Below are 23,555 nucleotides of genomic sequence, written 5' to 3' on the forward strand. Positions count from 1 at the left end.
CTTCTGATGGGGCTATTAATGTCCTAACAAAAGAGTCACATACCTGGCCAACTGCTGAGGCTGTGATATGGGTTCTTGTAAACTACAACTTGGCAAGACAGAAAAAGTAGGTGAATACAAACTGATGAGAGGGATTCCACAGCAATTTTTATCCTCCTGCTGGATGCCTTCCCTGTCACACAACAGTCTTTCTACCTTTTGAGCACAGAAGTTGCACCTATTCTCTTTATTTGTTACTTACTCTCCCAGTACAAACATGATCTCAAATGCTAGAACTGATGCCGTACATGACATCACTTCATGGATGGCACGAAGGACTCTTGCCCATGATGATTTTCCTGCCCCTTCCTGCTGCTCATGCTTGCAGGGACCCTGTTACAGAAACAGCTTTTGCAAAAACATCTCTGAACTCAGTGACCCAGAGTAACTGATGATAAGCTGCTATGAGTATCTTAAAAACAGAGAGCAAAGGGCAGGTTACTACATCTGCCAGCTAACCCAATCTCCTGCCTCTCTATAGCACCTGGAATTTTAGTACCAATGCTATTTTAACAAAAAACAAAAGTAACCTAACTTATTTCCAAGTAAATTCCACTCCAAGGAAGTTCCATCTGCTTTGCCCTCTCTTTTGCACTGGAAAGTTAAGCTATAATGTCTCCAGTAGATTTATTGCCTCAAACTTCCCTGTTTCCTGGTATTGGCTGAAATTAAATTAACAGACTTCCAGTACATTGGAATCTGAAGTAAAAAGCATCTGCAGCCAAAAGCCAACGTACTCCTTACACACTGAAATACACCATGTCTTACTCCTAGATGCATATATTACACCTCCAGCTCACTACAGGGCCTTTACAGAAGAGCAATGCAAGTTAGTCACTGTTCATTGTCATTCCAGTTGAAGAACTCAGAGCAATATTCAGAGAGAAGGAGACCAAGCATCCATTATGAAGTCTTGCAGGCAGTGCTACAGCAATGCAAGGCAGCCTTACTCACAAATCCTGAATCTTCTCAGCTCTTTCCCTAATGCCTGATCAGCCAGAGCTACTGTCATCCTCCCTCTCCCATGCATAGGCACAAAAAGGCTCCGGTCCCTTCTGCACTGAGCTTCCGTACATTTGCCCTCTCAACTTTAGAGAGATGCTGCAGTGAATGATGCTCATGGTAGATGTCATACAACACTGATTTTCACACATGGAGAAAATGAGGGGTAATCTGAGGGCTAAAAAGGAAACAGTTTGTTTCCCTAAAGGATGAACACAATACTGGAACGTATACAAGACACCGACAGTGATCACGAATTATACAAAAGACTTTTTCTCCTTGATGTTAATTCACTTAACTGACTTACAAGCAGCTCTTACATGCTTCTCACAGAGCTTTGACCCCATAGAGATAGCATCTGCATAAAATGTTAGGGGAGCATAAACCAAGATCTACATTAAGGCTTTTATAAGGACATTCACACACATCGAGAATTCCTTCAAATCCATAGAAGAGAAGAGGGAAAAACTGTCGCCACTACTCCCCAGAAGGACAGAACGGTTAGTAACAACTGGTACTTTGTATAACATATATTATAAATCAGAGATGGAATTTAAGCTCTGCTGTTGCTTTCATGGAACAACAGAGAAGACTTTCTAAACACGGTTGCATTTTTTGCTGAGACTCTTTTACGGGGCAAAGAAATTGAGAAGAAATAAAATATGTATCAGAGACCTGTCTCCAAATGCACATTTTTTCCTCCCTGCCCATGTCAAGCTATAGTTTAATTTCACCAGGGAGCAATCCATTAGTAATAAATGAAGGAAAGTGAATCAGCCATTTCATTCAAGAAGTGAAAACTCTGGACACTCTGCTGCATGAAACATTACATTTTTAGCCCCCGCAAAAAAGCCTTGAAGCCAGTTAAAAGTATTATTAAAATGCAGACACCCAGCTCCCTGGAAAACATTTTCAGTTGTAAAATGTCTAAGTAAAAGCTGTAAATTTCCAATGACCAACTAGAAGGACAAGAGAGAGCAGATACTAAGAAGTCCTGCACTGTTTCTTTTGTTCACTTGCAAATGATACTTTGTGCAGTGCATGCTTTAAGGCAAGTAATAAAGGTGATACGATCAACACTGAACTTCTACACATTGTCTACTTCCCATAACCACCACAGAGTTGGTACCTAAAGCAAAAAAGAAAAGGATACAGAAAGCTGAGGAGGATGTTGAACTATTTCAGCCACCCACCTCTCCAGCCACTAAAGAGGGAGCAACGCTTGCGTGTCCTAATAAGTACAAGATAAAGATCAACCAATAAGAAGAGGCACAGTAAAATTTGTGTCTTTTTAGATTAAAATTTGTTTCCATCAGCACAAGTTTTAAGCCCTGTCTAGGTGTTATTTAATTTAATCTAATTTGAACAATTTCCAAACATCAGCTTGATTAATTTCAACAGCATGGTGTTATGGAAAGATTTACTGTACAGGGGTTGTCTAGCAGGGAATTAATAAAGAAGCCAGTTCTTAGCCCTGAGTAACATGAGGTTTTCCCACATTTCTAGTGGGAATACTTCACAGCACAAGCATGTTTTCTTCTGGGAGTGAAACCCACCAAAATTATTAAAAACCGAGATCAAATGGTGGTGTCAAACCCAAAGGAAATCATTCTACAGCGGAGAGATTTTTATCAAATGAAGAAAGTGGAAAATAAAGTTTTTGTTGTTGCTGTTGTGCTTTGGGTTTTTAGGTTTTGTTGGTGGTTGTTGTGGGTTTGTTTTTTTTTAACAGAACACAAGACACACACGCAGAGAAATCTCCCTCACAGACAAAGCACATTTCTATGGATGGGAGCTCAAAAAGAAGGGTATTTCTTTGAAAATTTATAAACTGCTGAAAACGCTTCATTATTCTATGCAGAAAACATTTCCCCCAGCAGAAACTGTAACGTGGGTTATTCTCTAAGCTTGTCTTTGCAACATGGGGTGGGGTTGAGGGAGAAAGAAATAAATCTAGGTAACAGCGAGAGCAGAATCCACCAAGGTTTGTTCCAAATCACACCTTTAAACATTGAATTACAGCAATTTCAGCTGGACTTCTAAAATGAGACTCTTACCCTGCGACTGAGACTGGGAAGCTCAATTAGCAAACCACAGGTTGTTCATAAATTATCTAGATAAAGGTTCCATACATTTAACAATAAAGCACGCTTCCACAACTGGCAATAACCACAGGAAGCAATCAAACTACAAACATTTCCTAAACCAAATCTGCTTCTGCTTTTTTCTTTAGGCAAGAGCGCTTTACCCAGCAAAGGCAGCAAAGGGAAAGCAGCCCGGCTATTTATTTCGCTTTGCACTGCAAAGGAGCTGACCTTACATATACCAGTTTGGTATTAACTCTCTTTCTCATTCTCTTAAACAAATTTGGAAAATGAACCTGAATTGAGAAAGCTGTTTTAAAAGGCAGGAATCTGCATCCATGCAGGACAGGAGAGGATTACTGGTTCTCCTCCTCACATTGTGCAGCATTAATTGTAAAGGCAGAAGACAATTCAGTTTGACAGCTTTCAGTTATCCGAAAATACCTAAATTTCTGCACCAGAGATGCCATCCTACATCTTAGAGCAATGTAAATCTGTAATTTCTATTCTGAAAAACTTAACACCACCACCCAGAAATAAAACAGAAAACCAGGTGAAGCTTCAAAGCTTCAGTGTGCCACTTCTTCAAGACAGCGTAAACTGCAAATCCTGACGTGATCCGGAATGAAAACCTAGTGCGTATGCTAATAAACAGGAGGTTTCTATTTAAGACTCAAGTAGCTGAAAAAAAACTAGAATCACAGAATCATTTCGGTTGGAAAAGACCTTTAAGATCACATATAATGAGAGAAGATAAATTCATAATGAGGAAAGATCAACTGCATTCCAAAATGTTGCTTGGGGTTTTTTTGTAAGACAAAGGACACCAAATAGTAGTTGAAAAAACAGGTTTTTGTTCTGATCTCAATACCACTTTGATTTAAACCAAAGTGTAGCTGTAACTGGTGATGACTTCAGATCTTCCTCCAAAAACCCTGCAGAGCCCAGCTGAGGGCTGCAGATACAGGATATGCAATGCCATGCTGAACAGGCACAACCGTGCCGTTTCCACAGTGCCACGCAGACTATTCCCACTCAAGAGGGATCAGACTTGAAGCAGACCCCAGGTTCAACCCATGCCACTGCAATTCAGTGATGAGGGGGAAGAGACAGAGCTCACACATTTCAGCAAAGGGCTAAGTCATGTCCATTAAGGCTCACTTTCAAGCTACTCCATAAATTATAAATATAATTAAATCGGACAGAATATAAGCTGTCGGCACTTAACTTATTTACAATAAATGCTTGGTTTGGGTAAATGGGCTGTGTTTCAGCCATTTACATATTGAGCATCAGCTTACAACAGTCTCATTATGAGGCTGGGAATTCTTTCCCTGTAAATCTTTTTTAATGGGGACTGCAGGAATGACTTTGCAGTTGTTTGTCACTAACCACTCGGAACCACGTGAAGAAAGCTGCGTGTGTACACTGACAGGGGCCAGTGGGAAATCTCTCTGTCAAATACATGACACTGTATCAGGATCTTTGCAACCATACAATCCTATGCAAAACAAAAGCATCAAGGACCTCATTATAGCAAAAGGTTTTGTTTAAAAACAAGGACCTTACTTCCTGCTAATCCTCTGCTCTCCCGTGTGCTCCAGATAAAACGTGAGATATCTCATTTTGCATATAACCAGCAATGCAATGCTCTTAAACTCCCACTCTTCATGGGTTTATAAGCCCGTTGCAAATAATTTGTTCCAGGATGTAATTTGGTAAAGAAGAGCTCAGTCCGCAGATGACTTTAATACGACGTTTGCCAAAGAAACAAAATCAGCTTAAATAACATTACATTGTAGAATTTTCTTCTTAGGAGGGCCAGAGGAAGTAAAACTAAGGACAATATCTCTCTCCTCCTCCTCAGTTATTTTTTCTGGCTTTGCATATTCAATAAATCTGGAGGCAGGAAATGCATTTCTACATATTATACTTTAGCCAATGGTGAATGCAAACCACAAGGTATTATTTACATCCTTCTTCAGCTTCCAGTCCTTTCTGTGGCTTCAGTCTCCAAACCACCGCAACTATCCCAGATCTCAGGAAATCTTATAAAGAAGTCACTAACATCTCTGCAGATGTCCCCTGCTTCTGACAGCTTAACTAGCCAAGGAATCCTTCTCCTAGCTGAAATAACAGCTTTACTGTTTAACACGAAATATTCCAGGCCGCTATTCCACCACAGAAACATATTATGAAACTCGTAACTTGATTTGATAATACTTGAGTTTCTCAAGAAAAACAGTATAAAAGAAAAGCCACATTGAGAGCATGTGCTGAGACAAATGAGAAATGGGAAACTGAGAGGGGATACGGAGTATTTACCTCTAGCACAGCCTCTCCGGCTGCGTGCCTGGGACAGAAGTGTTATTACTCATGGAAGATGAGACCTTTTGTTAGTCAAAGTGGATCAGCTGCTTCTGGTAACTACCCTCCTTTGCTAAACTAGTTGCACTAACTCAACCCGTAATTCGAATCTGAACCCAACGCTGAGGCACTTTGTGTCACCCGGTGAACCCAGGGACAGCCACGCACAGGGCAGCCAAGAGGGAGAAGCAATTAAACAGGAGAATAAACTGCCTTCAGCTCTCCACCTAAATCAGTGAGACGCGAGAGCAATGGTAACCTCAAAACAGGGCTCTAAGGGAGCCTGAGTCAGAAGGCAGCACAAACAGCCGTGTGCTGCTCTAGTGGAAAGCTCAGCTTCCCCTGCCAGCCCCCCCAGACTTGCAGCAATGCCCCGGGCAATACCAGCACCATGCCCTCAGCCAGAACCATGTGCAGGCTTCCCAATTCATAGAACCCAGCCATGGAATAATGAAGGTTGGACAGGACACACAAGATCACCGAGTCCAAGCATTCATGGCAAAAGGCAATGGTGAAGACACAATGGCTACATTTTTCCTAAGTAAAACATCTCAGCTGTTTCAACTTGTTTCCCAGTAAAAAAAGAAGACAAAATACCCCACAGCAGTACTTTACATTATGAATTAATGGAAAATACACTAATTTCACTAAAAACCAGTGAGGGAAACACTTTTAAACTAAACTGGTGGGGTTTTTAAAAATCATCTTAAGCCATTAATTTCCTATAAGTCTTAGGCTTTGGTTTCTGTAACTTAAAAACAAGCTTAGGGTTCGGGAGGGGTTTTTAGGTTGGGGGACTGCTTTGTGTTGCTCTTCTCTTAACTACGTAACAAAACTCGCCTAAGGGGCTAAGACTCTCTAAGCCAAGTTCCACCCAGAATTAATTTTAATGACCAACATTTTTAAACCCTGAAAACTGGAACCACTAATAAGCCCTTAACTTTGGTGGTGCTAGCAGATCCACCATGTTATGCAATTTTTAAAGAAAAAAAAACATCTTCTAGCAAAACCATTTTAATGAAGGCTCTATTAACCAGTCTCCTGGTACTGGGATAAGTCCCCTGGAATGTAACAGAAGAGCTTTTGTAGCTGGTTTGAGGTTTTATTTCTGGAGCAGAGCTGCGTACCACGCTCGGGCCGGCTTTGGGATCTCCACTGGGACCCACCAGCAAGCTCTTTTCTTCTTTATGTCCATTCCTCTGTGAATCACCCCCTTGGCAAGAAGAAATCATATCACCCCTCCTTTATGTCACCAGATAGAGCTGATGGAGAGTCTAATGGAGCTACTGCACCTACATCACTATCTGCAAGCCTAATGGCAGGCTCCAGCTGTAAGACAAGCTGAACGCATCTGTAACCATTGTAATCCTTGCTGCTCTCCCTCATGTCTTTTAAATACTGGCAGCATTAGAAAACCTCATTTCTAAATGACAACATCAACAGATACGGCAGAACTGGTTATGGGCAAAAGTTACAAGTATGCACACAATAGGACAAGCCACATTAAACTCTGTCTCAGAATAAATGTCATCAAACTCAATGATTACTGATGGAGCCCTTCACCCTGCTATGCTTTCAGCTACTGCTATGGCAACATCATTACTAGATGGTATTCTTCTGGGGTAAGGAGACCACAGAAATCTTCATCAGATCATCAGTGGGAAAATAAATGGAGTGAACCGCAACCAAGAAAGAGCAGGAGCCACTGTGTGACTTGGTTCACTAGAAAGCAGCTAACTTCTCCCTCTGTCTCCTTTTTCACCAGTCAATATACAGAGCATCTTCAGACAGCCTGCACCCGTGGCCCGCTATGGGTCAGGAACTGGCATCTGGGGCTTGGCCTTTTCTTAGGATTTCCATCTTCCACACCCCACACCCCTGCAGAGAGAAAGCAAGTTCTGAGTGGCATTCTCTCGTGTTCTTTCTTTTTCAAGGACAGAAGATCAAGAGCTGTGAGGGAAACACTCCTCATTTTCACACAGACAAGATCACACGTTTGACATCTATCCATTTGAACATCATTCTTTTAGGAATATTCACCTTTTATCAGCCAGCAGGTCACACTAGCCTAACAGCTTTTAATAACTACAACATCTTTATCAAACAAGTCAAGAGGTCAAGGAACAAAGAAAGAGTTAACAGGTACATCCTCTTTCTCAGGTATGCACAGTACACTTACTTTGTTCAGCCACTTAACAGTATTTTAGGGAGAAAGTGGGAAGGACCTACCTACAGGCCGACCTACTGTGTTTAGACCCACTTCTTGAAAAGTCAGCATTCCATGCTTTTGGGGTTCAACAGGCTGAATTGCTACAACATTACATACACAGAGCTACCCTGGAGAATCAGACACTTCTGCTAGTGCAAATGCATGTGCTTGCTGAGAGGTGTTAGCCAAAGAAAGCAGATTACATCTGCTCTCCAAAGGCTGAACTGGCTCCCGGTTCACTTTCGGATGCCATTCCAAATGTTGATTTATAAAACTGCATGGTACACGACGAGAACCAAGGTTACCGTACAGAGGATCAATCTCTCCCAACGTATGGTATGGCAGAAAGGACACTTCTGCTTACAGCTCCAGGACTCAGCTTCGAGGAAAATGGAGAGCCAGCTTCCCTTAGCTTTGGGCCCTCAACTACATTCAGGTCCTTTCTCAAGGAAAAGTGCCACCCAGCATGAAGCCTTTCCCTTTATAGGATTTAATCAGTAGACCAAGATGGTGAGGCAGCTGAAGAGTCACAGAAGAGTCAGTCCCCAGGCAGCGCTGGCTTAAGAGACCAGGTACTCTTACTGGCATATACATCCACAGATCTCCAGAGGCAAAAGTAATGGGAAAAAAACCCGCAAACCATAAAGTAGCACACCTTGTTATTCTGAAGGAGAAAGAAGTCATTCTTACTACTTTCTACCTATCCACGGCATTCTCTGAGCTCACCTATTTGGCAAGTCAAGCTTGACACCGTGATCATATCAATATAATCGGGAAGGTTCAAACCAATGACAGCAACATTACACTCATTATTACGCCAAACTCGGACACTCAGATAATGCCTAACTTGAGCGTTACTGTCAAGTAGCACCTCTTCTTACTACATACTTGCTCACAGGAGCCCATACAAAGTCTACCATCCAGACTGCAAGCTTGAACAACAAACTCTGCTTTAAAAAAAAAATTAAAAATTAAAAAATAAAATAAAAAAGCCCACACTTCTGTTACTCTGCATTTTCTCTAAGCCTAAAAATTGGTAGAGTGTATGACAGGTCCACCTCATTTTTCTTAATGATGTTTTTATTATTCTTTCACTCAATTAAAACAGAAATGGATATTGCATCTTCTGACTGTATAATTGTTATTGTAATCTGTTTTCGATCACTGCTTGGGAAATGGGTCCAAAACAACATAAACTATCCACAGCCTCTGAATACGAGTCATTTTCTTTTACTACGATACTTAAAGAGACATCTATCATGTTGCTCTGCTAGCATGTTTGTATTATGGCAAAAAAGTTATTTGTAAGTTGGGAAGAGACATTATGAAAATCACCTTTTACTCCAAAGTAGTGTATAACTCATCATTTATAACTACATTTCTTAATAACCACTCAAAATAATAAGGCTGGAAACTGTGCACATCTAGTTTTAATATATAAATAATGGAAATGCATATAAACCAAAATATGCTCAAAATATGAATTTATATGACTCTCAAAAAATAGTCTGGTTATAGTTTTGAAAACGACATGCTTCATTTCCAATATATGCCTGTCAACTAAATTTATGACAAAACACTTTCTGTGAGTTTAAATTACCAGGATGGTAAATACTTCTGTGTGAGTCTCCTCACTTAGCTGAAGTTTCCCTCCAAATGCAGACAAAGTCAGCAACTTCCAGAGAGTGAAGTATCGGCTATACGCAAGTAAAGACAGACTAATCCGTCCGCTTCTCAACATTACCCAAGTAGAACAGAATGTCTGAGAGAGAGAAAGCAACCTTGTGGCTGTATGCAGCGATACGAATCATGGGGTTTCATACAAGAAACTCCCCTCACAACATTTCTTGCCAGATTTAGTACTTTTGAAAAGATCTGCTGTCAATAGACTGCCTTTTCATCTCAGCGTGTGTCTTTGGGGAACAAATAAGGAGGGAGCATATTTAAGTACAAGACATTTCTACTGCACTCTGAAAATGCAGTGGGAGTACGGTTATCTCAGGAGGTGCTGCAGCTTCATACAAAATATAGTCTGACAGGTTATTTTTATTAATCTCTTTCTGAGCTGTTTTACCTTGCTGACATTGCTACTAACAAGGTAGTCGTGCTCACACTGTTTAATATTGCATGTCCATCTAATACAAGAACATCACTTAGAGCGAAGTGACTGACAATTTTTACTATTAGGTAATTTTCTATTTATAAAACAAGTCATGTGCTTAAACTCTATCTAGAGCTATCTGCCTATTTTCCTCGAGTTCTTTCTGTTCCGTTCATACAGCATCTACAAATAATGACAATCTCCTTTTCCTAACATCACTGCATGTAACATCAACAATCATTCAGCATTTGCCAGGAAATTTAAAATACATCTTGAGTTCAGACACGAGATCTCTGCCCAGCTCACAGTATTAGCAATGCAGGGCTCTTGCTTCATCTTTTACGCAATTCTGTAAATTATTTGTGTAGCCTTATACCAAGTGGAAATGCCTTCTGGAAAGAGATTTTACCGAGTCCTTAAATATTAGCAACATCAATGTTCACATCTTTAACAGTCACGAGTAAGAATTATACTAAGAATAAACTCAAACGAAACAAAACAAAACCCACCAACTTCCAAACATTGCTTCTAAGGGTTTCACAATGTTAGCAGCCTTAAATTGCTAATAGACAAAAGCTAACATCTTGGTATGTTTATAAACCTTCAGGGGATACCAGCAGAGTTAGTACAGGTATTTAGAAATAAAAAAACAACTTAGAATACTAGCTCACGGGGTTTTTCAAAGTTCTCTAGAATGAAGGAATTAAAATGGGATATATGAAACTAAATACTCTCCCTTTACTAGTATTTGGATGAGTACAAATGAAGACACGGACAAAGCACACAAAACAGCTGCAGTCTGTGCTTTGGTACAAACCTAGGAACTAAAAAAACCCAAGAAATTCCTAAGTATAGAACTGGGATAATATGGACAACATGACCTGCTGGCTGAGAACATAGCATGCATTAAAGCAGTCAGTACTTGTGAATGGCCACCAGAACCCCAGCTAGATGTGCTAACAATTTCCCCCGAATTAAACAGCAAAGCGTATTTTCTGCCTTGCGTACCACTAATCAATGTAAACTCATTTGTATGGAACCCCTCAGCAGAGATGTTGCTGATGAGCGTTCTGCAACAAGTACAAAGCTTGTTGGAGGGCAATGTTTTTAGTATGTCTAAAGGCTAGAAAACGTTTCTCAAAAGCCATCACATACTCAGCTGCCTTTTGTCTGCTGTGGCTATTCCTTCCATCTGCACTAGTGACACGTCACTGTGGGGACGATGCAGCTGACCCAGGACATTTCATGCAGTAGGAACCAATTACAACAAGACAGTTTTTTCTAAGCTAGAAAGGGCATCGGTTCCTTGTTCAACACAGCAGGCTGGTTTCAAAACCACTCTGAGATTCTAAAGGAGAGCACGCTTGTTCGGTACTTACAGAGTCTGAATCAGGCACAGGTTATCTTGAACAAACCCCCATCGTATCAATTCAAAGGGACTTGGTAATACTTTATACCTTGAAAATCTGGGCCTTTAATCCTAAAACACAGCAGTAGTTACTAATTTAACTAAATTATAAGGGACGGTAATTAAAGGCCTAACTTATCTATGCCTTGCAATTAGGGATTCAAAATAAAATCTTCCCAAGTTTTACAGATTTTTCAGTTATTTTGAAACGTTTAAAAATAAGATTTAAAAGCAGGTTGGGGACTCCTCAATCACAAAAATAAGAATTTTCCTAAACAGGTCGCACAGCTGATCGGCAAATATAAATACCTGACTGCAGTAAACCTGTCTTCATTTTACAACATCATAGATGCCATATTGTATTACCGTCTTCTGTGTCAATGGGAGTGACAAGAACCTTACTGGTCCAAGTACTTTATTTAAGCTCCAAATCACCATTGTGGCCTTTTTCCTCCTCATTCCACACAGACAGCTTTAAGGAAAACAGCAATGCCAGAAAGTTACTGCAAAAATAAATATTCAGACTAGCATCTCCATGAAGAGTATTAAACACTTTCGAAGGTATTTTAAAGTAACTGATACCATCTGAAAGTCTGTGCTACAGACTATAAGATTTAAATATGACATAGCTGTCTGCTGAAATGATGACTTGATTACAATTACATTATGCCAGGTTTTTCTACTTTCAAATCCAGATAAAATAATCAGCACAGTAAAATAATTTACATATAATACAAAGACTCCCAAAATTTAACTATTTAGGAATCTTTATACCTCACCTTTAAGTGTTTATTTGTAAGAATAGAAGCTTAATCCTGCTTTTCCTCCTTCAGTGTCTGAATCCATCTACATTCTGAGTGAGAAATATGTTGCTATTTAATTTCCTGAAAGCACGTTTCCTCACTGGCATCTTTATAGGTTTTAATACGATTTTGCCATCTTCTTCAGGCATAAAACAATTCTGGGGAGTCACTCACAGACCCACCTTAGCAGGCATTTTCGAACAATTGCCCTATAAGTAATTGGTAGTAAATATATTCTGCTCCATCCCAGCGAAACTAAGAAAAAGCAGGACCCAATTTATAAAGCCATGGGGGGAGAATTAATGTTGACTTTTTCAAAGATGCTGATTTCTTTTTCTTTCCTTTAGTCCACGATGAGAAATAACATCGTCCAGTTAACTAACGTGGCCATGGGTATGGGGTGGGGAGGAAGCGGGGAGATGACACACTTAGGAATTGTTGTGGGAAACAATAAAATCTTACTACAGCTAAATCTTAAATCTTGAATTCAAAACTGTCAGTGGCTTTCTGCAGATGCAACTTAGAGTTCCAAAATTACTCCAAACATCAAATTATGCCTAGGTCACCAAATGGGTGGATACCCTATATTCTGTTTAATGCGTATGTTCAATTGGATGTGTATTTTAACCAACTGTGTCTTTATTTTAATAACAGACCAAGTACTGAAACACATAAAGACTATTTTTTTCAACCTCAGCAAAAAATACAGCTGATACACTACATGACTCTACAGGAGTGACTGCTCTGTTTATTCTATTTACATGACATAATCCGATTGGAAAAGGGGGGTGGGGGTGGAAAACAGCAAAAAGACCAGAAACACATTTTTAGCCATCAGGCATGAAAAAGAAATCACTGTCTCTCTTTTCTTACTGTTCCTGCTTAATGAGAAGCCTCTTCCTCCTTATGTATCAGAAACACGTAAAATCCAAGAATTTACATTTCCTCATAATCCCTACAGAATTATATCAAAGTACAAAGCAACATTTTCCAACTCTTTTGCAACAGAAAAAACATAAAATACATTCCCATTCTGCTGTTTCCTGAACTAACAAGGAGTTGTGGCTTTCACGCTTCTATATCTTGATGTGTACTTCTTCCAGGCAGCAGGAAGATATTCTTCATCAAGAATCCAGGCAAGAAGACATATCTAAAACTTAACCTTTCACTTTACTCAATTGGTAAGGACAAGTGAAACATGCCTCCTTACTCCCTTCAGGATACCATTTAGAGCTTAATGTTAACTAACCGCTTAGAACTGAGGAGCAAATTTGATCAAATTGTACAGAAGTGGATTTTCTCTCCAGTAAAGTACTTTAAGTCCTCGTAAAGTATATAAAAGGTAGCACAAACCCTATGACAATTTTGCCGAAATATTCAAACTGGATTTTGACAAACAGCTCTTCAACCATCCTCAGTCGGCATTTCTGTCACCCCAGAGACATATTAAAACAGATTTCTAACTACACCTAAGCAGACAAGACTGCAACACACCAGAACTTTACTGGGCTTACAGCAATCAGCAGCAGCCCTCTGAAGAGTTACTGCATACAATCTCTGGTGCATCTGAGTTTGTACAAGCACGGTAACCACAGCTACCGATCATCCCGAACATACCATTCAGGATTAATTGCCTGAAAGTTTTCTCCTCTGTTACTATTCTCCAAATTGAATCACACATTTTAACGCTTACATCAGTAAGAATGTATTACTATCAGGCTGCATGAAACTAACCTACCCAGCAAATTTTTTGCAATTATTTCCTGCTCCAAATTTGAACACCTTCTCTTGGCTATATTTTGGTTCTACGTTTCTATTTCAGCAAAACCAAACTTCAAAACAGTTCATTTTGCACACTGGCATTTTAAGCTGCATCCAGTGGTTTCCGATGCTTATTATCTATGCTCTTCAAAACCAACGCATACACATATATAAGCACATCCACTTATATATAAACAGGTTCATGAACTGCAATCAACAATTTTGTAAATATACGTTTCCTAGCCATTAATCATTCCCTTTTTTTTTTTTAATCCTTATGGAGTGAATTACTAACTGAGAGGAGACGCCAATTCTAGTAAGTGAATGTTACCCAACAGGGATATAAAGCTGTCAACACCATAGTGCTCTTGCTTGCTCTAAACTCTCTCCCAGGCTTCATATGTTTTTTAAAGCGATATAAGCCTTTTTTTGCCAGGGACCTTTCTAAAACCTGCCTCTCCTGAACATCTGAACACTTGTGCTTTATTACATGCAGGTTTTTAAACAGACTGCTTAGATAACTGCTGAAACATTTTAGAAAGCATTGGGTTAGTCAGGCAAACTGAAACTGGACTCTTTAACACACTGAACTGACGCTAACAACATCGTAAACAGTACCAAAACTTTTAAATCCCCTATTAAACACAACCTTTAAGACCCCGTTTATCTTTTTAGTGACCTTCACTAGTTTATTATTGCTGCTATAATGGCCCTTTGAATTAAGTACATTCAGGTTAGGGACAAAAAAAAGGAGAGTCATAAGGCAAAATTTCTCATGAGAATAATTGATTTTCTGTCTGCACTACAAAAGCTTATTTTAATACATTTTTTCACTCATAAACCTTAGGAGAAAGCTAAAAACACCTACAGCACTACAATATTTCTCTGTTTCTCAGGGAAGTCACTGGAAAAATAATTGTAGCAAACACTACGATTATAAAACTTGTTACCAAAGGTCATCAGGCTCATCATAGCACCAGTTAGTTGAGAGCTTATTGCTCCGCTCTCAGGGATTAAGTTCAGAAACAGATATTATTACACCAAAAAGCCCCTTGACAAGTAGGAAGGAATTTCAGCATTTACATACCTAAGGCCCAAAAAGAGATGAAAAAAGGAATTGCTAGCATCTGTCTTTGCTTTCAAAAGCTTCAGATACACTTTATAAAATTAAAATAAAATAAAACCTAAAATGGTCTCTAGTTTCCAGAAAAAAATATTTCATTTCTTTCCCAAATTAAATTCACATTCAATAAATACTAGCGCTTCTTAGAGCTTGAAAAATACAAATAAACTGAAAGACTGACAACTGAAGCCTTAGACGTCATTTCAGTACGATTTTCAACAGTTTCCTTTTTATCAGACACTAGGAGCAATACTAAAATAGCCTTTATTAATATTTCTCTGAAGAGACATTTTACACTAATTTGCCAGTATGTTAAGTCAGCATCTCCACAAACGTCTACAGCTGCGTTCCACAACTCAAGTGAAAAAATGACCAACACCACAGTGATCACTGCAAAGACACAGATTTCCAGAAATACCCGAACCGGTGTGGTCCGCATTCAGAAAAAGATCACTTGGTCACACAGGTTCTTAAAGATCAAACTGGCAAAGAGCAGAGAAAAAAAAAACCTCTGGAAATTAACTATGCTGATTTATCTTGAGAGCAGTTCCAGGAGGAAAAAAAAATGAAATCAATTTTAAACAGCACCATTATCTTATTAAAAAAAATCCGGCTTAACTAATTTAGTATTGAGTATTATAGAACCTAGGTAAGTATTCACACAAAGATAATTTTCTTTTTGCTTTCAGTATCAATAAGGAGTAATGAATAAACTTTATTATGAATAGCCTAAAACCAAAGAGATTGAGACTGCTTAAAGAACACCAGCTAAGGAGCAACAAAAAAATAATAAAATGCCTCCTGTATTTCCTATTCCTACACACTTTTACACTCCAATCTACTCCAAGTTTATAAACGAGCTTAAGAGCAATGAACGAAAACGCAAGCTCTTAAAAGTTCGCTTTCAGAAATGAGAGTCTTTGTCTTAAGTGGAAGAAATCTTCCATAACTTAACAGGCCAGATTCAAGCTGAACCACCAATATAGCTATACAAGCCAGTGAATTTCTCTTGGCTAAGACAGCTGCAATTAGAAAGCAACATATATTCCAAAACATTTAAAAATGTTTCTTTAAAGTATATTTCTATAAGTGCCCCCAGGAAAAAGATTTTTGTTCCAGCTCTCACATTCTCTTTAAAATCAGTTATAACGCCTCAGTCTCAAGAAAGGCATCCAAAACTACATCTATTACTTTTCACATGATTAACTAGTTCATTTTAACAATTATTCAACAGATTATTCCTCCACCGATTTGTAAATGGAATAGTACTACAGGTCTTTCACTGCAAAGCTGATTCTTCTTTTCCCATAACAGCAGAACACAAAGCAGACGTTAAAAACCCAGACATACAGTCATCCAAGAAACATAAAAAAATGGTGAGATCTCTTACCCTTCATTAGGCACATAAATGAATCCTACGTTTTTAAAATGAAATAAAATCTGCAGCCCCTTAGCAAACTTCAGCAATTAGGAAGCCTATTGAGCCAAAGAGGTCTAAAACAAGCATCTAATGGTAAAATCGCTAAATAAACCTCACGTAATAGAGAGTCATGTGATGACCATATCAAAGTATCTCCTGAAGTGTCATTTACACAAACTCTTTGTGTAGAAGCAAGTACATTTATGTGTTGCCACGCTGCACATTTTAAAACATAAATACAAGGAGGTGGATTTTTTTTTAAGGTCAAGTTATTTGTGGCCTGCCCTGCATTATTTTGCTCACAGCATCTGGCTAATTCCAAGATTTTTAAAGGTATTTTCCTAACATGAGGAACACCGTGTTAAACGCAACATCAGAGTCAAGATGAAAAAAAAAAAAGAGGGTATTTAGGAGAAGTGACTGGAAAGTTTAGCTGCTTGGAGCAAAAGGGAAAATAAAAGCAACCACAAGCGTTACTTAAACATGCTCTAAACACAGAACTGACCACCAACTAGATACCGAAGTACTTATGAAAGTTGAAGTATTCTAGAGAATCGCAGGAATGCTGAACAACTAATGCTCAGTAATTTGGCTTAAAGAGTTAAACCCTGCCCGCGTTTTGCCCTGTCCTCTTTCACAACGGCTACAAAACGCTACTCACTGAAACTAAAACCACCCCAAACATATCCCTAAATGCAAACATAAACGCTGCCGTTTTTCCCACCCCGGGGACCCTGCTCTCAGCGCTGTGGCGGTGGGTGTAACATACGTAACTCATGCCACCCGCACCCAGCGAACGCAGCCCGCTTGCCCGCACCTAACCTGGAGACGACGCCGGGCCCCTGGGAGCCGCCGGCCAGGCCAGCGTGCTGCCCGCGGGCTGCCCCGGCGCGATCCGCCAGCGCTGACGGCCCAACTCGGGATTAGGCCTGGCCTTTGTGAGCCGCCCAGCCAGAGCTCGGGCCTAGGGGTGGCCTCTTGGGGAAGGTGGCCTTCTGCCGAGCGGGCTCTGCACGCCGCAGACCTCGGCACCAGTCCTACCCCGAGACCGCAGCGGTGCTCAGCAGCTCAACGCTTTCCAGGGAAAGCGGGCAGCAGCCCGGCGGCCGCCCCACGAACCTGCCGCCCCTCCGCGCACGGTGCCGACCCGCCCGCCAACTGCCCCCATGCCAGCGGGGCCGCCAAGCCGGGCCGGGCCGGGCCGGACGGCGGTGTCGCCGTGAGCGCGGCCGCATGGTTACCTCCCACGGGCTTGGTGACGGCGCCGTTGGGCCTCCCGCGGGTGCCCATGGGGCTGCCGTTCTGCTCCAGTCTGGCCACCTTCCCGGGAGGGGGCCCTTTGACATCGGGGCTGCCGCTGCCTCTGTCGGGGCTGTCCCGCAGGCAGGGGCTCTCACTCCTCCGCTCCATGCTCGGAGACGCGGCTCCCGCTGGCAGGTCGCAGTAGAAGGAGCACGGACCTAGGGGAAGAGAAACAAGGGGCGCTTCAGCGACCGCCGGCCCGCACCGCCGCCCGGCACCGGGTCCCTTTCGCCCGCTCAGGCCCCCGCAGCACGTCCCTCGGGCGGCTCAGCCCAGCGAAGCCGGGCGAGTGCCCGGCCCAGCGCGATGCTGCCCGGCGCCCACCGCCGGAGAAAGCACCCCTGCTAAAAGCGAACAGCTCGGCCTCGACGGCCCCGGCCCGGACGGGCCGCCTTACCAGCTCGGTCCGCGGGTCCCGCTGCACGGCCCCAACCTGCGGCGGGCAGAGGCAGGCAACGCTGCGCCCCGGCCCCCCATCGCGCCGGGCAGGCCGGCCGGCCGGCAGCCCACCCGCCCGCCGCGGCCAGGTGCTGCCCCGGGTCCGGCCTCAGCCCCGGCCCGCCCCCGGGAGCCGCGGGGAAGAGGCTTTCAGTCCGGGCGGCCCCGCTGGCACGGCCCCCCCGCGCCAGCCAGCTGTGCAGCCACCGAGCAGCCGGCTGCTGGCGAAAAAGCCTCTAGCGAGCAGCTCCCGGGAGCTGCCGCTGTACTTACTGCTTATAGCCTGTCTGTAAGTTGGCTGAGTTGGGCTCTGTCCATGGATCAGAAGTAGAGAATCCAGGGTGGAAAGTTTTCTTGCTTCCTCCTCTCACGCCGCTTTCTTCCCTTCTACTGCTTCCCCCCACCCCCAGCCCCCTCCTTGCCCTCCTCCGGGGGTGCCGAGGCGGCGGGGCCGGGGCGGCTGCCCGCGCTGCGCGGGGCGGCAGGGGCCAGAGCCCCTTCCCGGAGGATCCCGGGCAGCGAGCGGAGCGGAGCGGAGCGGGGAAGTCGGGGCGAGGGGGCGGGGAGCCGCGGGGCCGCCGACTGCGGCGCGGAGGAGAGGGGAGAGGGAGCCGACTTCTCACACCTTCCGCGAAGAAAATCAATACCGGGGGAGACGGGGGGAGGAGAAGAGGAGGGAGCGCCGCTCCCCCGGGCTCCGCGGCGGTGGCGGGTGCCTGGCGGCGCGGGGAAGCGGCGGCGGCGGCCCCCGGTGTGTCACTTTCAATCGCTCCCTCCTCTGCCAGCGACAGCAGCGGCAGGAGGGAGTCGCCACAGAGAGCGGAGAAACGGTTATTAGTTGCGTTGAGTCATCGAGGCAGAGTGAGTCCTTTTTGGGGTTGTCCTTGGTTTCGGGTTTGGTGTGTGTGCACGCCTGTGTGTGTGTGTCTGCCTGTCTGTCTGCGCGGCGCTCCCGTCCCAGGGCTGTGCATCCCAAACATCGCCACCCCTCCTCGCCTCCGACACCCCTCCCCCTTCCCGCCCCCCCGCAAAAATCAAGTCTCGGTGCTATCTCGGGATCGGGCGCAGACGGGCGCGCAGCAGCCCACCCCCCCCACCGGGTCCGGCCCGCCCCGCGCAGCCCCAGCGCGGCCGGCCCGCTGCGCCCAGGGGTGGGAGGCAGAGACCCACCTGGCAGGAAATTAAACACCAATAAATAAATAATACATCCCGCGCACGAAAAGCGAGCGCGGTGCCGCACGGAGGGAGGAGGGCGGGCCGGGTGGGGAAGGGGAAGCGCGGCAGGACGAGGCGGTGGTGACAGGGGAGACCCGGGGCAGAAGGGCGCAAGGACAGGGGCAGCCGGGCTGGGGGAGGGCCGGGGGAGTAGGAGAGGAGGAGGAGCTGGGAGAAGAAGGGGAAGGGGGGAAAGGGGTCTTAGAGGGGAAGCCGGAGTTAGGGAGACTGGACAGACCGGGGAGAGCAAAGCTGCCGCCGGCATCCAGTCCAGGCGCCGGGGTCGATCCGACGCAGCCGGTACGGCCTCACCACCTCCTGCCACACCGGGACCCTCTCGGGGCGACGAGCGACGGCGGGGACCCTCCCGCAACCTCTCCCGGCCGGGGCGAGGCGGCAGCAACTTTTCGGTGCGGTGGGGGCTGCCGCCCCGAGGGCCGGTCCCGCTTCCTCCGGGGAGCTGACAGCGGGCGGCACGGCCCGGCCGCAGGTAGGGCCCCACCGCCGCTCTCGTCCCCGCGCCCAGCTCCAGGCAGTTACCGGGCTGGCCCTGAATAATTGATGGTGGGGGCCGGGAGGTGGTGACAAGCCGGCAGGGAAGCGCTGCTGCTGCCACCGCTAAATTATTTAATAGCGGTGCTCCGCGTAGGGCATGACAGCGCTGCCTAAGTGCAGCCGGAGGGAAGGGAAAGGCTCCGGCGGGGAAGTCGCGGTGGGGCGGGCTCGGTCGCCTCGCCGGTCGCTCGGCAGCAGCCACCTCCCCCTCGGGTGTAAGGTGCACGGCGGCGCGGGCGCTTCCCCCGGCGGGGCCATGCCCGGCAGCACGCCCCGAGGGCTCGCAGCGCCCCCTGCCCGGCCCGGGGGGCGCAGGGGAATGAGCCGGCGGCCCCGAACCGCCGAGCCCTCCCCGCCCGGCGGTGGAACGAGCCCCGCGTTAAGGTGGACCGAGGAAATCCCCTCCAGCGCGGGAGGGGTGAGGCAGACGGGAGGTGTTGGGGAAGCAGGGGCCGCGGTGGGCACCGGGATGCCCACTGCCGCCCCCCACACACACCTCCCGTCCGCCGCTGGCTCCCTTCAGGGCACCGCCCTCCCCGCCGTGCCCCCTTAAGAGCTCTGCCTTTTACGGTGGCGCCGGAGGGTCAAAAAAAGAGGGGGTTATGGGGGGTAAGGGGCGTCGGGGAGCCCCCCCCGCTCCGGGCATGGAGGGAGCATCCCCAGGCAGCCCTGGCGGCAGGTTTCCGTCCGCCCCGTGAAGGCCCGGGGAGTGCAGGGTGGGCAGCAGCGGTAGCCCCGAGCCCGCACGCAGTCGTCCCGGGGCGGCGAGCCCCTCCAGTGCTGCCCTGGGGTTAAGAGGAGGAGGGAAGGGCAGGTCCCCCGCGGGAGTACGGCCGGCGCTGGCCCCGCGCAGCCCCCCTCGTTCCCTCCGAGCGGCAGTGACAAGCCCGAGCGCTCGGGGCTCGCTGGACTCCCTGGAAGCGGTGCCGGGAGAAGCAGCGGATCCCCGGGCAGGGTAAGAGAAATAATCGCTTCGCTCCACGTCCGACCCCGAAAAGCAGCGCCGAGTGCGGCTTCCCCCGCCCCGGCCGAAGCACTCGCGTCTCTTCCCTCCTCGGAAGGGGCAGGGGAACCCGCCGCCAAAGTCTGGATGCGGTACCAGCCTTCCCCGGGACAAGCAAGCCGCGAACGGGGGTGGGAGCCGGATCCCGGCGCCGGCTGAAGTTTGGGGGAGCCAGAAAGAGGCGGGGGCCAGCGGAAGGCAGGGGCGCGGGGGCCGCCGCCAGGGTCGGGGCTCCGAGGGCTGTCGGATGAGCGAGCGCCGGTGCCGGGAACGCGGAGGCTGCGGAGGAGGAGAGAGCTCTGCAGCGGCTGCCGCCGGCCAGGTCTCCTCCTGCCGTCCCTTTCGGAAAGGAGACGCAAAGTTTGGAAAACTCTCGGTTTTCTTTTTAAATAACTCGAGCTAACTTTTCTCTTCCCCCCCTCCCCCCCTTTTTTGTTTCCCTAAATCCGATAAAGCTCAGCAGCCGCTCTCACATGGAAGTGAACCTTTCCCACCAGCTATCGAATAATCGAATAATGTTTTGTTCTTACCTTTGATGTTGAACTACGAATCCCCGCGGATCAATGGCCAGAAAGTTAGAAGAATTGGTGATTTAGGACTTCAGTACTTCTGGAAAAAAAAAAAATGCCAATGGTTTAGCCAGGATCTTCCCTGTCTGATTCGTTACTATTATTATATCTGATGATGTGGATGGATGGAGAGATTCAATCCAAGCCCATTAATGAGCTATTTTATAAACACCACCGTCTGAAGATCTTCATTTACATTTTGTCAGTGATCCTTTCCTTACCAGCGGAGACGTGTGGCGGCAGAGCGATTACAGGACTTTAGTAAAGCTCCTCTAAGAGCACCACTGCCTTGTTAATCGATTAATATTTTATAAAGCGTAAATATTTGATAAAGTTTTTAGGAAAACTATCGATTCTAAATTATTAAACTAGTCAGAAGGGCATTTGAATAATGCATACAATTAAATACATTTAAATGTATATGTAGCGATCGCTTTATTTGCAATGAATACCCTGCACCTTTCTCTCGCGTTCAGTTTTTTTCCCCACCGCAGCTGGTTTCTTATTTGCACGTTCACTGGAATATCGGGATTGCCAAATACGTTTTTATTCCTGTGTTTGTAAACTGAACGTTTACACAAATTACTCTTTTAATTTCGAAATCGGGAGTGGTAATCATTTGAGAGTTTCGACGCGGAAGCAAAAGGGCTTGTTCGTAAAACTGAGGGGAAACGGAACCAAGCGCGTATAAATTTTGCTGGTTGGTAACTTCTGGTTTGTAAACATCACTTATTTTAGACAGATTTTATGATACACGATGCTTATTTTTCTTTTACATATTTTTTCTGAATAAAAGCCTTTTATTTCTGTTTCAAATTACAAATGCCTTTTTTTTTTCTTCAGTGCATAATTTTCACATGTTGTCCTTATTTCCACTGGAAAAAAAAGGCGATTATTTCCCATCGCTTTCCCCATTCGTCCTCGCTATAAACCTCGCTATAAAAAGAACTGTTTATTTTTAATACTTTTTTAATTAATAATAACAACAACGTCTTTTCCATTTTCTAACACGAACTCCAGTAGGAGACTTTTCTGCTTTTGCATTCTGGTGAGAGCAGGAGTGGGTGCGCTCCGAGTCCCCAGCGCTCCTTGTTACCGAAGTTTATGGACGCCTCAAGTGTTTGATAGCCAAAAAAAAAATTAACAAAACCAATGAACAAAAACACCTCCTTGGAAAGGTTTGGTTTTCATTAACTACCGCTTTTAAAGCCAAAACGCATGGAAGCGATCGTAGCTCCGTGCCTGCACAGGCTTCAGAGGCGGGCGGCTGCAGCTGGGGCTGCCGTGGGCTCCCGCGCCTCGGCCGCCCGCCGTGCTGCCCCCCGGGCCGGGGCCGCCCTCACCCCGCACAGCTGCTACCGAAAGCGCCGCCGTCCCCGACAGAACCCGCCGGGCTCCCGTGCGCTCTCCCCGCCGCCGGCTTCCTCCCGTTCCGCCCAGTGCCTCCCGGAGGCCACGGCGCCCGTGGGACGCCAGCCCCACCGCCGGGCCGGTGCCCCCGCGGCGCGGCGGAGCGCTGCGGCCGGGGCCGAGGAGGGACCCCGGCCACCGCACACCTGGGTCCCGGGGGGCGCCGGCCCGCCGCCCGCGGGCACTACTTCGAGGCGCGGAGGCCCAGAGCTGCAGCGACGATGCAGCGGGCGGCAGGATGGGAGCGGGGTGGTCCCGCAGCCCCTGCTGGGGCAGCGCCGAGTGCCCGCGGGGTCGGCGGCTGCAGCAGGCACCGCCGGGGCGGGCGGACTCGAGAAGGGGAGAGCGGCTTCCGCAGGCGAGGGCTCCCGGCTCCCTGCTCGCTCTCCACCCGGGCTCCTTCCCAGCGGCTGCCATCGCGATGGGACCAAGCCCGAGGCCGCTCCTCGGGGCCGGGACCGGACCACCCGCCAGACCTATCCCGGCGTCTTCCCCTTCGCACAGCGCCATCGCGCGGGCACCGGCGCCGGCGCAGCCCGAGGCGGCCGCTGCTCAACCCTGATTGTGGCCCCGGTATTCCGGTGCGGCCGGGCAGGGCGAGCACCACCTGCTAAGGGGAGCGCCCGGGCCCTTCCTGCGCCGACCCTGCCGACCTCCACTGGGCCGCTCCGCCCTGCCGCCTTGCCCGCCGCGCTGCATGCCGTCGTGGCTCCGGTACCCGCGGCCCGGCCCGAGCAGGGCATAAA

General features: G+C 46.4%; 1 protein-coding gene across 3 annotated transcripts in view; it reads right to left on the reverse strand.

Moving 5' to 3' along the window:
• Positions 1 to 19,038, reverse strand: part of SATB2 (SATB homeobox 2) — a 131,999-nt gene extending 112,961 nt beyond the window's left edge. For 2 of the 3 annotated variants that reach the window (XM_065670003.1, XM_065670001.1), the window contains exons 1-2: positions 18,331 to 19,038; positions 17,559 to 17,777 (exon numbers count right to left, since the gene is read on the reverse strand). In XM_065670003.1, the coding sequence (XP_065526075.1) occupies positions 17,559 to 17,727 (169 nt within the window). In that variant the 5' untranslated portion in view covers positions 17,728 to 17,777; positions 18,331 to 19,038. Of the gene's footprint in view, positions 1 to 17,558; positions 17,778 to 18,016; positions 18,088 to 18,330 lie in introns of those variants that run through there. The other variant, XM_065670002.1, reaches the window with a different exon arrangement.
• Positions 19,039 to 23,555: the final 4,517 nt, after the last annotated feature.

Source organism: Lathamus discolor, chromosome 3 (assembly GCF_037157495.1).
Source record: "Lathamus discolor isolate bLatDis1 chromosome 3, bLatDis1.hap1, whole genome shotgun sequence".
In the NCBI taxonomy this organism is placed as follows: domain Eukaryota; kingdom Metazoa; phylum Chordata; class Aves; order Psittaciformes; family Psittacidae; genus Lathamus; species Lathamus discolor.